This window comes from Zalophus californianus, chromosome 9 (assembly GCF_009762305.2).
Source record: "Zalophus californianus isolate mZalCal1 chromosome 9, mZalCal1.pri.v2, whole genome shotgun sequence".
Lineage (NCBI taxonomy): Eukaryota > Metazoa > Chordata > Mammalia > Carnivora > Otariidae > Zalophus > Zalophus californianus.
The window spans coordinates 61,548,512-61,563,845 of NC_045603.1; the positions used below are offsets into that span (position 1 = coordinate 61,548,512).

A 15,334-nucleotide genomic window follows, 5' to 3' on the forward strand; every position below is an offset into this window, starting at 1 on the left:
TGCTCTTCGCTACCCTAATTATCCACCTTGGTACTTAGCAGCTGCCAATATCCCAAGCTTATAAACCTGTTTGTGGTGATTTGGGGTTTGACTCTGCCTGGCCCTCCACCCCCAGTGAGATAAAAGGGGGCAAGCTGGGCTGGCTTGAGAACTCGGGCCTCGCGCTCTCCCCTCCAGCCACCTCTCTGCCTCTCCCCCGCCATGTCGTGCCGCTCCTTCCAGCCGGGCTCCAGATGCGGCGGTCGGAGCTTCAGCTCCTGCTCAGCTGTCCTCCCCCGGATGGTCACCCACTATGCAGTGAGCAAGGGGCCGTGCCGGTCTGGGGGCGGGGGGGCGCTCCGCGCCCTGGGCTGCCTGGGCTCCCGAAGCCTGTGTAATGTGGGCTTCGGGAGGCCCCGGGTGGCCTCCAGGTGTGGCCTGCCTGGCTTCGGGTACCGAGCGGGGGTCCCCTGTGGGCCCTCGGCCTGCATCGCCCCCGTCACCATCAATGAGAGCCTGCTGGTCCCGCTTGAGCTGGAGATCGACCCGGCCGTGCAGAGGGTGAAGAGGGACGAGAAGGAGCAGATCAAGTGCCTGAATAACCGCTTTGCAACCTTCATCAACAAGGTAACAGGGAGGCACCCTGTTCGGGGGGCTCTGGGACTTAGAGAGTGCTCTGCATCCGGGGCAGGGAGGCAACAGAGAAGGTGCAGTGGATGGACCGGCCTCTCCTGTACTGTCTGACCCCTAATCATCGAAAGCTGCTTCAATCAGGCTCAGCACCAGACATTTCTACCTGCTAGTTCTTTTTTTTTTACTCTCTTGTCATCTCTCTCTGAATGTTACCTGAGAAAATCTCAAGGGCTGCCTGAGGTCAGACTACAAGAGGAACTTCCAAAGCAATGATAGGTACTGAAAAGAAAAACCAACAAGGCAGAGGAGGCTGTGAAAATAGAGCCGCCTTCTGAGTGCCTGAGCTGGGGTGAGAGCCTTGGGCGTGGAGGCAGGGACGGGCACCGTGACCCCAGATTTGCCACCAAAGTAGGCCTGGTGTGAGGAGAAGATGGAGCAGTCAGAGCTGGGGCACACGGTTGCTGTCACCAAAGCCACAGCTCCCACAGGCTACAGGGAGGGGTGGTGTGTGGCCTTTGAAAGGCACTGACCTGGCCAATCGGAACTCCAAGCAGCTGCCTCTGCACCTCTTCCCACACCCCAGGGAGGCTCCTGGGATCAGGGGCTGAGCCAGTGTTTCTGCTGAGCCCCCAGGTGTAGGGAAAGAATCCTGGGTCAGAAGTCAGGAGGCCTGGGCCCTGGTGTTGGCTCCACTCCTGTTGTCCTGAGGCCCTGTGCAAACCTCTCACTTCTCAGCCTCAGGGCCCCTGCTGCCCAGTGGGGAAGGGGGCCTTGGTGGTGGGCAGTCAAAGGAGGTAAGATGTAGGTAAAAGTGCTCCAGAAGAAACTTAGTTCGGTAAATGGGAACCGCTCCACTTACAGTTTTATCTTTAAAGCTCATTTAAGTTCTGGGCCCTGACCTTCAGCAACATCACACCACTTTCGTGAGGCTGGGAGCCACCCCTCCCCGCCCCCCACAGTGATGTGGCCGTCGACCAGAAGTAAGGCAACATTTCTCCCTCTGCAGATTGCTTCCAAGGATTGGACACCGTGTTCCCTCCACCAATGGCTAAGGGGGTGGCCGTGATCAGCTCACTCAGGTCTCCTCATCTCGGTTTCTAAGCCACCAAAAGGGAAAAGCTGGCGGGTAGCTCTCCATGTTCCCGTGACAGGGACATGTTTTGGACGCAACCACGCAGGATGCCTCAGAGTCAGGGGAGAGAGCTTAGGGTCCTAGGACCAAGCCTTTGATCTGACCTCCCCTGAGTGCCCCTGGGCTGTGACCAAAGAAAGCCTGAACTCCCAGGCATCCTGTCAGCAGTTTGCATTAGCATGAAGATTCCTGAAGTGCTTCCCAGACACAGCACCAAGCAGGAAACTTAAGAAGCCCAGCGAGGCTTAAAGAGACAGGATGTGTTGCCTGAGGTTGCAAGGCTTGGTGGGCAGGGCTGGAAGGTGGCCCTGTCCCAGGCCTATTGGGACAGTACTCCTCCCATAACAACGTGCGACCCCTGGGTGGAAGGTGAGGGTCTTATAAAAGCTCCCCTGGGCAGGGGATTCACAGAGACATATCCTCAGGTGCCAGTCTACGGCGAGAGCCTCTTCTGAAAATTTTAGCCCATTGGCAGCAGTGTGCTGGGAGAAAGAGCACACGCTGATCCCATTGCCCACCCACCCCGTCACCTCTTACCGTCTCCCAGCCATGGTCCCCAGGCTCCCTTGCCCTCCGTGACGTCCTGTTCTTGGCGGCAGGTGCGCTTTCTGGAGCAGAAGAACAAGCTGCTAGAGACCAAGTGGAACTTCATGCAGCAGCAGAGGTGCTGCCAGAGCAACATAGAGCCCATCTTCGAGGCCTACATCTCTGCCCTTCGGCGGCAGCTGGACTGCGTGGCGGGGGACCGGGCCAGGCTGGAGTCTGAGCTCTGCAGCCTCCAGGACACGATGGAAAGCTACAAGAAAAAGTGAGTGTGGCCCACGTTTACCCCACCAGGGAACCTGAGGCAGGCTCCATCAACAGCCTGGGCCTCAGTTTCCCCATCTCTGCAATGGGAAGTATCCAACTTCGTGGATCAGGTAGAGCTCAAGAGTGCAGTGAGATAACACAGGCAGAACACCTAGGATACTGCCCGTCGAGTAACGCGGTAGAAGGTCTGAACTTGTGTACTTGTCTTCACCTCCCTTTCTGCTGCCCTCCCTCAATAAGGCCCTCCTCGTCTCCCTATAATACTAGTTCTTTCTCCTGCCATTTCCCACCCTCCAGGGCTCTGCTCTACCACGTGGTTGGCTGTATCTTCTATCAATCCCCGTTCAGATCCGGAACCACGCCTTATTCCGCAAACAGGCCCCCAAACCCTCTTCCCTCCAAGCTTTTGCTCCCACTGTCCTTTCCTCCTGATAAGCCCTTCTCGGCACCTCCTGGGACCACATCCAAGCTAACCTGGCCCACGTTTTCCCTCACACCCCGATACTCAGCTCCTGGACCTCGAGTCCACAGATGGGAGCCATCACCCCTCCCCTCACCACCAGGGCTCTACGTCCCCAGCTCTTGTGGTTAAGGTCAGGTGGCCTGCTAGACTTGCCCTCCCCGAGGGCAGCTCCTGGCCCGCCTCCAAGGAGAAGGTAGCCGAGAAACAGATGCTAACTAGGAGCTTGCAGGCTGCTGGGTCTAGTGCCTGCAAGAGGCTTGAGGCCTGGATAAATGGCCTCATGGGTCCTAGGTGGGTGTCTCTGGGTGCAGGGGTCCATGGGAGCACACGTTGGTGGGGGAAGGTTGAGAGAGACACATTTCCATTGACAAGAAGCGGTGCAAGCAGGCTCAGAGCCACGGTTCCTAAGGGATGTGCGTCAGTGGAATGCAGCCACATGGGGGCCACTCGTGCTGCAGGTGTCAGTCCTATGCCTTCCTGGTGCCAAACACTGTGCTGAGCTGGCTCCTGCCCTCAAGATCCCCTGGTCCAGCATAGACCTCCATGCACACAAACTGTTACGATGGGGTACGAGGCAGAAGTGGAGAGGAATGTCCAGACAGTGAGGGCGCGGACGGGACCCAGGAAAGCTTCCTGGAGGAGGTGCCATTTGCTCGGGGCCATGATGAAGTTTCATTCTAGTAGGGCCTTACAAAAAGGGAGTCCGGAGTAGATCCCAGAAAAGGGGAAGGGACGGGAGCAGGTGACAAGAAGGGCCAGAGTGTGCCAAGTGAGAGAGACCACTGAAGCAGACCCTGACAGGTGAGATGTGGCAAGGACAGCCCTCTCAGCCGGAGCAATGCCTTTCTTGGCGGGTAACATACAAGGTGGGCAGGAGACGTGGTTTGCAGCTCACGATGAAGACTGTGGACGGGGAAAGTTGGGGGAAGAAGGATGACACTAAATGCTGGTTTGATAGTAACAGCCAATGCTTATGCAGCTTGCACCTCATGCCAGGGCGGCCCAGCGCTTGACAGACACTAACCAGTGCATGCATTAGCTCACGGCAGCTCCTTGAGGCTGGACCGAGGTCATTCTCATTCTGTACATGATGAAGCTGAGGCACAGAGAAGTCCCTCACCCGAGTCCCTTCGCCAAAGTCACATGACTAGCACCTGCCCGAGCTGGGATTCACGTCCAGGCAGAAGGCTCCAGTTCCCGGGGCCCATGCTGAGGCCGAGGTCTGCTGGAATAAGGAAGGATGGGCGTCAGGAAGCACAGTGAGGATGTTAATGGATCAATATCACTCATCAGACTGAGTCATCCCAGCCAGACTGACCCTCCTGGCCCTGATTCCATTGCCCAGGGAGACAGGGAGTGGGTGAGGAGCTCCCTCGGAGCCTAGAGGTGGCCGAGCTGTCTCTATGGCTCTGGTAAAGTGGGTAATTGCTACCTCTGCAAGTAGAGGCCAGGCTCAGACCTCCACTGGGGGGAGGGCACGGGGCAGGCGGGGGTTCCAGTGTCTGCAGCCAAATCTGAGAACAACTCAGAGAAGGCAGCCAACTCTTCACCACCTTCCCAGAAGAAACAACTAGATGACTTGGGCTTCCTTTGCAGCAAGATAGAATGAAAGTGGCCTTAAGAAGGACTTCCCAGAAGATGATTAATCACAGGAACAGGCTACTAGGGAGTGGGGAGGGAGATCAACATGCACAGTAGCTAACGAGAGGCTAGGATGACAATCATCTGTCCTGAGTGGCTGGAGGAGCTAGAGGTGTCCAGTGACGATGGGGGCCAGCCTGGCGACTCCTTAGGGCATTAAGTCAGTGAGAGGCAGATTTGCCCCCCAGGCTCCCTCCCTCAGGCTGGATACCAAGGCTACTTCTGAACCCCCAAGCCAGACTAAAATATTTCTTCCTGCCCATCCACCAGGTATGAAGAGGAGCTCTCCCTGCGGCCCTGTGCCGAGAATGAGTTTGTCGCCTTGAAGAAGGTGAGGGAGGGCGGCACAGGGAGAGAGAAGGCCCCCTGAGCTGGCCCAGGTGGCCTCACCACACTCAGCCCCTGACCGAGTCCAAACGTGTCTGCAGCCCACACACCCCCCAGCAGGGCCTCTCCCCTCCTGGGAGCCCGGGCCAACACTACCGATCCTGGGAAAGAGGAAAACCAGCTGTCCCCCACTTCTTGCAGAAGGGCAGTGATCGACCTGGCCTCCACCTCCCAACTCATGTGGGCCCAACCCAGTTAGGGTTGCGTCTACACCTGCCCGAGAAGTTGGAGATAGAGCTAATGCCAAATCAAAAACCAAACAAAACCGCTGACTCCAACCACAAAAGATGAAAACAATAGCGATAGTTTCTCAGATAGACACCGAGGTGTTCTATGGCCCATGCGCCGCACAGAGGGCTCTGAGAAGCTGTATTCAAGGCTCCTTCAAAACCTACTCTGTCAGATCCTTCCCAATCAGGGTGCCAGGCCCAGGCATGGGGTCCTGGGGCTGGGGTTCGTCCCTCCATCCTTGGCTTTGTCACCTTTTCACTTCCGCATGGGCCTACACGTGGGTCCCACACCAGCCACTGGCTTGCCTGGGAGGTGGCCCTGTGGGAGGAGGGGTGGCCCTCACACGCTCCCCTGGCCCCAGGTTATCGTTGTCCCTGCTCTGGCCGCAGGATGTGGACACGGCCTTCCTGATGAAGGCTGACCTGGAGACCAACGCAGAGGCTCTGGTCCAGGAGATCGACTTCCTAAAAGGCCTGTATGAGGAGGTACCTGCAGCCCCACTGCCCACAGGGGCTCGGTCAGGGGCCAGTGCCGGGGGCATGATGGAGTGGGAGAGCTCCGGCCAGCGGGGACAGTCCGGGGCAAGTTGACTCAAAAGTGAGCACGGGAAGAAATCAGCACGGACAGCTGGTTCTCAGGCAGTGAGACTCCCAGAAGTCAGAGGGCCCAGACCTTGGCTCTTGGGTCTGCGTGACTAGAGGGGGGATGAAGAACAGGTGGGTGATGGAAGGCTCAGGACAGCTCGGCAAAGTCCTGTGCAAATCTGCTCTGGGAAGGTCAGAGCTGCTTTCCCCCTGCCCCCCTCCACCTTTATCCTCTAAATGCTCACACATTCCCACCTGCCCCCCACCCAGGAGATCTGCCTGCTCCAGTCTCAGATCTCCGAGACCTCCGTCATCGTGAAGATGGACAACAGCCGGGAGCTGGATGTGGACAGCATCATTGCCGAGATCAAGGCCCAGTATGACGACATCGCCAGCCGCAGCAAAGCCGAAGCTGAGGCCTGGTACCAGAGCCGGGTGAGGCCTGGGCAGGACCGGGCTGGGACCCCAGACCCCCCCCCTCCCCTAGGGAGTGAGTGAGAAGATAATGAGGGCCGCTTCACACCACAACCACAGGGAACCCCGTAAACCCCGGGTCCTGCTGTTTCTGCCAGGCTCCGGGGCCAGGTCCCTGCAGAGCATGTGGGAGGGGAGCCCACGGACAGCCCAGGCCTGTCATCAGGGTGCCCGGGCGTCCCAGCTTTACCCACGCACCGACACTGGAAGTGTTCCCCTAGGCAGTACTCAAGAAGCACTAATTGGCAATGACTGCAAAGAGGGCCCTGGGCTTCAGGGCATGAGGGAGGCTAATGGTGCAGTGGGTACTGATGGTAGGGCAGGAGCGGTCATTAAAGTGGCCCCAGACGGAGGGAATTAGGGGCTTGCTGGGAGGGAGATTGATACTCCCAAGGGCAATTTGATTTTGCAAATATTATCATCTCCGTCTCGCCTGCCCTGTCGGCGAAAGACACCAAGCATTCATTCGCTCGGTCATTTCTTCATCCGACAACTGTTTATTGAGCAACCATCATACCCCAGGCACTGTTCTAGATGCTGGATTCCAGCAGGAGACTGAATAGACAGCAAACCCTGCCTGTGTGTCACTTTCATTCTAGAGGACGGGGTGGGGGGGCGGAGGGGCTGACAATACACAAGGTGAATCAGTAGGTGGGTGTCCGTTAGATGGTGGCATGCGCTTTGAAGAAAATCAATCAGCATGAAGTGCAGGGAGTGTTGTGGGAATGAGGTTTTAAATAGGGTGGCCAGGGAAGGATGGCCTTACTGAGGTGTGTGGCACTGCAAGGGTACTAAGAGTCACACCATCCCGGTCCTCAAAGAGGTTACAGAAATAGACTGCCCACAGATGACACGGGAGTTCTCTGTTGCCATCAGGGACACAAGCTCCTTCTCGCTTTCTATTCTGCTATCCTTAACGTTGCTGTAATCCTCACGGTTGCCTCATGTCCCAAGAAGGCTGCCATATCGCTAATCTCACATGCTCATTCCAGGCAGGAAGAACACAGGGAAAAAGAAACACGCCAACTGGGTCATCCCCCACTTTAAACAGCTTTCCTGGAAGCGTTACCCATAGATCTCATTAATGAAAAAGCCAAGAAATATTCTCTTATCTGGGCTCACTGCCACCCCAAATAAAAGCAGAATTCTGTTGGAAGATGAGGAGAGCACATATTGCCAAGGCAACTGCAGGCTTTGTCACAACAGCCAAACAACAAAAGAGCCAAAGAGAGTGATTTGCTTATCACTTGTTTGCCTTCTCTATGCAAAAGGCTCCCATCCATTATATGCAGAAAAGTTGGCTAGTTGTTTTTAATCTATAGATGTAAATCTATAAAACATTATTCAGAAATTGAATTTGGAGCAGCAAAAGTTTAAAAAAATGTTAAATCAAAGTAGGAAGTAACGCTGCATTTTGTTTTCTATTGTTTTGAAGGAGAATATAAGAAGGTACCTACCCTGGTGAGGCAAACGTGGTCTGTCCTCACTCCCAGATCTGTCAGGCATCCCAGGCTGAGCACAGAAACCCCTTCTAAGGTCCAGAGGGAACTCTAAATGGGAAGGAGCCCTCAGAAGACCCTGGGGCTCTGGGCTAGGGAGAAAAAAACAAGCCACAGCTAAACAGGAAAAAGGAGACCTTAGAGGAGCATTTAATAAGCCTGAACGTTCAGGGCTGGGGAAGAAAAAAGAAGCAGCCCAGAAAAGGACCCCAAGATTGACCAGAAATGGAAAGGGGATGGGGAGCAGAACAAGCATAAGAATCCAGAGAGCCCTGAGCTAGGAATTCGCTGGAGGAGAGACTCCGGACGGTGAGAACAGGGGGCTGTGAGACGCCACGGTGTGGGCGTGAGTGCCCAGGGCTCTGACCCGCCCGTCCCGCTCCCGGCAGTATGAGGAGCTGCGGCTGACGGCCGGGAGCCACGGTGACAACCTCCGCAACCGCAAGAACGAGATCCTAGAAATGAACAAGCTGATCCAGCGGCTTCAGCAAGAAATTGAGAATGTGAAAGCCCAGGTGAGGCCAGAAAGCCCTGGTCATGAGGTCCCATCACAGGTTGCCTCACTGCTGGTCCTGGGGGGCAGGTCCGTTCTCCCTGGGAGCACCTGGAGGTGGGAATGAACTTGTGCCCCTCGCTTATGAGGGAACAAGCCCTTTCTACGAAAGCTGACCAACAGCAGGAGCAGCCTAGGGAAACAGCGAAGTCCCGAGAGACTCTAGGCAACTTTCAGTCCCAGATGAAATAGCAAGGGTGCTCCCCTCGACGGGGGCACAGAAAAGATGGCTGCCATGGGCCCTTCTAACCCAAAGTCTCCAGTCCTGTGATCTTGAAATTCCAGATGACTCCCAGGAGTCCATAAATGCAGACCCACTCTGTCCTCCTAGGCTAGTGAAGACCAGCCAGACCCTTCAAATCTATTAGCCCCAAAGAAATTGCTCAGATCTCCTTGAGGTGTTATAGACAGAAGTGGGTCCGACATTTCAGGAGGAACCAGATGTCACAATCCTGGGATGAGAGGCACAGCAGCTTTGAATCTGGCATGTCCCCATGACTGTGAAGGAAATCTCCTTCCTCCTCCTAACCCACACTCACGAAGCTGCTCACCCAGCCAATTACACCACCGCAGCTGGTGTCCTACAGTTCAACTCAACTCTGACACTATCTAGCTGGAGAGAGGGTCAGACCCCACAGGGTAAGGGTCCCACCCCGCTGCCCCCACTTCAGATGCTGACCGCATCCAAGTTGTCACCTGTGCTTCTGACCCATCAGCTGTACATCGGAGGTTCCTATGGTCCCCTCTTCAGGTTCAATTAATTCTCTAGAGTGGCTCAAAGAACTCAGGAAACAGTTTACTTACTCTTTAGCAGTTTGTTATAAAAGGCTACAATAAAGACCATGGATGAACACCCAGATAGAAGAGACACATAGGGCAGGGTAGGCAGGAAGGACACGGAGCTTCTATGCCACACTCTGGGCACATGAATGTCCCAGCACCTCTGCATGTTCACCAACGTGGAAGCCACGTGAACCCCATACTTGGGGGATTTTATAGAGGCCTCGTCTCCTAGGCACGATCAATTATTAACTCCATTTCCAGCCTCTCCCCTCTCTCCGGTAATGGGTGGGTGGGGCTGAAAATCCCAAGCTTCTAGTCACGGCTTGGTCTTTCTGGTGACCAGTCCCCCCCATCCAGGAGCCATCGAGGACTCACCCAGAGTCACCTCATTAGAACAACAGACATTGCTATCCTCCAGGAATCCCAAAGGATTAGAGAACTCTGTGTCAGAACCCAGGGTCAAAGACCAAATATTAAATCAAAAGGTGCTCTTAATGCTCTTTATCACTTGGGGAATTACAAGGATTTAGGAGTTCTGTGCCAGGAACTGGGGGCAGAGACCAATATATGTATTTTTTATTATCTCACAATGACCATGTTCTCCCTGTTCTGAGAGTCAGCGTAGGGCTCCCAGGGCCCCCAGTAATGCCTTGCTATGCCCTCTCCCCCAGCGCTGCAAGCTGGAGGCTGCGCTGACCCAGGCAGAGCAGCAGGGCGAGGCAGCCCTCAGTGATGCCAAGTGCAAGCTGGCCGGGCTGGAGGAGGCCCTGCAGAAGGCCAAGCAGGACATGGCCTGCCTGCTCAAGGAGTACCAGGAGGTGATGAACTCCAAGCTGGGCCTGGACATCGAGATCGCCACCTACAGGCGGCTGCTGGAGGGCGAGGAGCACAGGTGAGTCAGGGCTGCGCACCAAGGGCACATTCTCCCTCCTCCCTCTGGTCGCTGCGGAGGCTGCGGGTGGGATTGCCTGTCCTGCAGTCAGGGAAAGTCCCAAACAGCCCAGAATCCGCAGGCCCTCCTCCTGAACATAGTGCTCAGTAGCGGCGGCGGCGGCGGCATGGTCAGGAAGAAGGGTGCCCCACGTTCATCCACCTTGTTCTCCATGCAATTACCTTGTGTCTTCTTTCCTCTCCCTCCAGGCTGTGTGAAGGCATTGGGCCCGTGAATATCTGTGAGTAGATGCGCACTCCCCTGGGGCTCTGGGGTCCTAGGGACTGATCAAGCCAACAAGGACAGACCACACCGCCCTGGCCCAGACATCAGCATGCCCTCGCCACCCCCAGGGAATAGCTCTGTCTGCCAGGAGCTCTTGGTCAGATGGAGGGGCTGTACTTAACTTTGGGAGTCAGAATTATATTAGGAGCAGAGACGCAGCTGGGCCTCAGTGCTTTGGGGCCTGGAAGCTGCCGGGAACCAACCATCATGACAAGGGGGTGCCTCTCTGAAGAAAGCAGTTGTGAAGCAGGTTCAGACAAGTAGAAACTGAGAGCATGAAGCAGAAGCCAAGGCTCTGGAGAAAGAGGAGAGCTTCTAAGCACTTTTTGTGGCTAGCGTGGGAAGCAGGTGGCTGGAATGGGAGTGTCCTTATTGGTGAATGGCAGCAGGTGGGGGCACGGCCTGGTTGAGAGGTTTCAGGGCCATGCCCTTCGAGCCACACGGTGCAGGACCCTGAGCATCCCTCCCTGTTCCCACAGCTGTGAGCAGCTCCAAAGGCGCAGTCCTCTACGAGCCGTGTGTGGTCAGCACACCCGTGCTGAGAACCGACTACTGCCCAGGGGGCACCAGTGTCCTCAAGACCAGCGGGGGCTGCAGCGTCATGGGCACCGGTGAAGTCTACATCCCCTGCGAGCCCCAGGGGCTGCTGGGCTGTGCGAGCGGGCGGGGTTCCAGCATGAAGCTAGGGGCTGGGAGCAGCTCCTCCTATAAGTGTTAGCACGGCCCCCGAAGCTGGAAGCCCAGGGATGGGGAGCCAGCCCCCCGCCTGGATGTTGTCCCCCGACCAGGGCTGAAGACAAGGATATTCCCAAACCCCACCTTCCTGTATTGGCCACAGGTTTCCCTTGGGTTTTCACTGAGAGGCGCCCCTCAGGCATCTCCAAGAGTCACCTTTCCCTTAGCCGTGTGCGGACCCTGAGCTAGGCCCTCAGGGTGAACACATCAAAGTTCTGCTTTGTGGATTATTCCCTGAAAGGTTGCCCACAAAGCCAGTCTCCCACTCCCAACCCCTGGAAGTTCCCCACCTCCCTTTCGTCTGGCTCTCATGCACCTAAGTGAACTTCTTTTAACACCCAGCTAACACATGCACTATTGCAATGATCAAATCCCATTCTGAACTCCAAAGCCAAGTGCCAGTGTTTCAGGATCACTCGAGACCTGTTCATGGTCCTCTCAGTTGGCACGTAGAATGGAGGGCTGGTCTTTGGGCAGTAAATTTACCTGCTCAGGGGTGCTGGACTCACACTATGAAAATACATCCTTTTCCTGGGCTGCATTGGCAGCCGATGGCGGGCAAATGCCAAAACAAAGGCAAGGGGACATGGAATACTTCCTGGACGGAGAGACAATCACAAGCCGACACCATTTGCTCAATGGAACCAAGACCCTCCCCCACGCTCTGTACATAGCCCTCACCGCACCACCACCCCCGCCCCCGCCCCTGGTCCTGCTCCCTCTCTTTCTAGGTCCCCCTGCTTTCGGTCTGATATGAACATGTTTTCCTGGCTATAGCGATGTGGGGCTGCCCAGCAACTGGGAGGCTTTGGCTCAGGGGCTGCACAGAAGGAGGTGTTGTGCTGACCCCATCTCCCCAGAGGCCCCTAGTGCTGCATCCTGCAGGAACCCACCCACCCAGGGAGCTTCCATCTCTGTCATAAGCCTCTGGACTTGTCTGTTCCCAATAAACTGACTGTTCCCAGGCTGCAGGAATCCGGATTTTTCACTTGGCTCTGTGGGGTACAAGAAGGCTGGAGGGGAACCAATGAGCAGCCTTTGGGAGCTGGGAGCTGGGAGGGCTTGGGAGTGGAAATGAAAGTTATCATACTCATGGAAAAGCTACCTATGAATGATCTGCAAACAGCCTGTGGAATAAATGTGGATCCATACAAACTGCATTTAAAACCTGCATATCACACCCCAATAGACTGCAAGTCACTTGCCATGTTAAAAACCATGGCCTTATACACGTAGGCCCCCTCACCACATGGTCCCCTGCCCGTGTCCTACAGAAAGCCTGTGGGGGCCCGAATTATGTTGATACTTAGCAGCCTCCCCATCCTGGACCAGTCTCAGGGCAGGGCAGGTGCAGGCCTGGGGAAAGCTGTGCAGATGGGCACCAGTCCAGCCAGGGAGGAGAAACTTCTAGTCCCCTCTCCCTCCTAGGGAGCCCCAAGACCTGGAGATGAGACTTGGTAGTAGCAGTTCTACCCTCTGTGGGGCCCCCAAAACCTTCCTGTTGCCTCACTGATCCCCTGTAACAATCCCCCCACCACAAACTCCCCCTTGTGGCTCCTGAGTGTTAGACCCCTCCCCCCATGGTCCCATGCAGAGCATCCATTCTGTGCCAACCCCTGCATTAGAAGCTGGTGATACAGAGTTGACTAATACCTTCTCTTGACCCCAGAGGAGTCATAGATAATGAGAGGCAGAGAATATGGGAGCAACAGGAAAAGGCAACTAATGATTATGTCCAGAAAGGGGGTCAGAGAGAGGTTCACAGAGAAAGTTGTAAGGATAGAGTCTGGGAGGAAGTCGAGGACAGTATATTCAAAAGGAGGCTTTCATCCACTTTTCCATTCATTCAGTATATATTTATCAAGCACCTGCTCTGGGTCAGGCCACCCAGGGGCTGGTAACAGTGATGAACAAGACAGCTCCAATCAAGGTCGACTTACTCAGCAGACAGAACAGACACAGGACTTAAGAGCCCACAGTAAGGACTGTAAAATGGTGCGGCCACTTTGGAAAACATTCCGCCGGTTCCTCAAAACATTAAACAGAGAGTTGCCACAGGACCCAGCCATTCCACTCCTCGATATACACCCAGGAGAAATGAAAACATGTGTCCACACAAAAACCTGTATGTGAATGCTCATTAGCAGCATTACTCACAACAGCTGGAAGGTGGAAACCATCCAAACGTCCATCAGTGGATGAATGGATAATCAAAATATAGTATAGCCACACGATGGGATACTATTCAGTCATGAAAAGGAATGAACTACTCATCCACATCACCACATGGGTGATCCTTAAAAACACCATGTAAGTAAGTAAAAGACGCCAGACACAAAAATCACATATGCTATGATTCCATTCCCATGAAAATCCAGAAAAGGGAAATCCACAGAGGCAGAAAGCAAATTAGTGGTTGCTTAGGGCTGGAGAGGGAGGATGGGGCGGGGGATTATAGCTAAAGTTTCCTTTTGAAGTGGTGAAAACGTTCTAAATTTGACTATGGTGATGGTTGCATATGTCTGAGCATATACTAAAACCCTGAACTGTACATTTCAAATGAGCAAATTATAGGGGCACCTGAGTTAAGCATCTGACTTTTGGTTTCAGCTCAGGCCCTGATCCCACGGTTATGGATGGAGCCCCAAGTTGGGCTTCGTGCTCAGAGGGGAGTCCGCTTGAGATTCTTTCCTCCTCTGCTCCTCCCTCTGCTCCGGCTCACTCTCTTTCTAAAATAATTAAATAAAACTTTTTTAAAAATAAAAAATAAATGAGCAAATTATATGGCATGTGAATTATATCTCAACCAAGCTGTTTGTTTGTTTTTTTAAAATGGGGCCCTGGCCCTAATCCATGCCTCACAGGGCTTACAGCCTAGCAGGGCACACAGACCTGTATGGGAAATTACAGATGTGAGAATTGCTGTGAAAGGGGACATAACTGAGGGTCCCACCTAGTCCTGAGCTTCGGGAAGGTCCCCAGGAGGAGGGGCAGGCCAGCTGGACCCTGAAGGGCAGCAGGACTCAGGGGAAGGAAGCCTAGTGGGGGTTCCAGGCTGAGGGACCAGCAACCGTGAGCCCGAGCGCACCGTGCCTGTGCCGGTGAGAGTCTGGAGTCCACGACCACACAACCACACAGAAGGAACAAGGGGGCAGAAGAGCAAGGCCTCCAAGCCTCAGTTCCCACCCGCAGCCCTGTCACTCTGGACCTGGCCCTAGAGCCAGCTAAGGTCCTTGATGATCAATATGCAAAGCTCTGATAACTACAAGGGTGCTCTGGCCTGGAGTCAGCATAAACAGAGATCCAGGAAACATGCCACTGGATGAGGCATGGAGGAGATGGGAGGAGAGGGAGCGGAGATGGCCCGCCCTCACCGGGAGGTGGGCTCAGACACGGCGACCATCCCTTTAGGACTTCCTATTCAGAGTGCACAGGCCCAGGGAGAGTAGGAGGCTGTCTGAACAGTCCACTACCCAAGCTCAGTCCTGGACATGAGCTCGGGGGCCTGGGTGAGCCCCCTCTGGAACGTCCGGCCATGGGGGCGGGGCAGTGGGGGGGGCTTCAGTGCTGTGCAGCAGCGCCCCCATTCTCCCTTCCTCCCCACTAGGAGCTGACTCAAGGCAGATGGGACAAAAGTGCCTCCTAGTGGTGGCCTGGTGGCACATTCCATTCACTTAGGCAAACCTCTCCTGAGCTGCTGAGGGGGCCAGGCCTGTGCAAGGTGCTAGGATCCAGAGAGGATTGGCCTGGGCCCCCTGGCCCCAGCAGGGAAGTCAGAGCTTCACTGCATTCCACTAGGCCTCAGGAGTCCAAATCCTGGCAACCTCCACGGGCACCCCTGTGAGGACAGGAGGGGAGCAGCCCCAAGGGGCCTGGGGAGGATGGAAGCGCCCAGAATGGAGCTCCTCGTTTCTCTGTCTCCCCAGAATATCTCCCATTTCCTTGCCCCTCTTCTCACCAGGGGCCTCTCTCTTCTCCCCACAAGGCCCTTCCTGGCCCCACTCCCCGCTCCCTCAGGGGCCCTCTGCCTCTGCCTCCCAGAGGCCCTTGTCTTGCCAGGACCCCTTCCTCATCCCAGCCCCCCTCGGTGGCCCCAGGTGCACCCACCACTGCCACTCTGCAACCAGGGCTTGGACTGGGGGCACTGGCTTCAGAAGCAGAACCGTGACCAGAGGCAGGGGAACAGGATCACCATGTCTGACGGAAGGGAGATA

The 15,334-nt window shown here is 55.3% G+C and overlaps 1 protein-coding gene across 1 annotated transcript; it reads left to right on the forward strand.

Moving 5' to 3' along the window:
- Positions 1-201: 201 nt before the first annotated feature.
- On the forward strand, positions 202-11,103 carry KRT82 (keratin 82). Its single transcript, XM_027592385.2, has 9 exons — positions 202-606; positions 2,344-2,552; positions 4,929-4,989; positions 5,666-5,761; positions 6,131-6,295; positions 8,223-8,348; positions 9,841-10,061; positions 10,310-10,341; positions 10,865-11,103. The coding sequence occupies exons 1-9, from the start codon at positions 202-204 to the stop codon at positions 11,101-11,103; spliced, it is 1,554 nt and encodes a 517-aa protein (XP_027448186.2).
- The last annotated feature ends 4,231 nt before the right edge of the window (positions 11,104-15,334 follow it).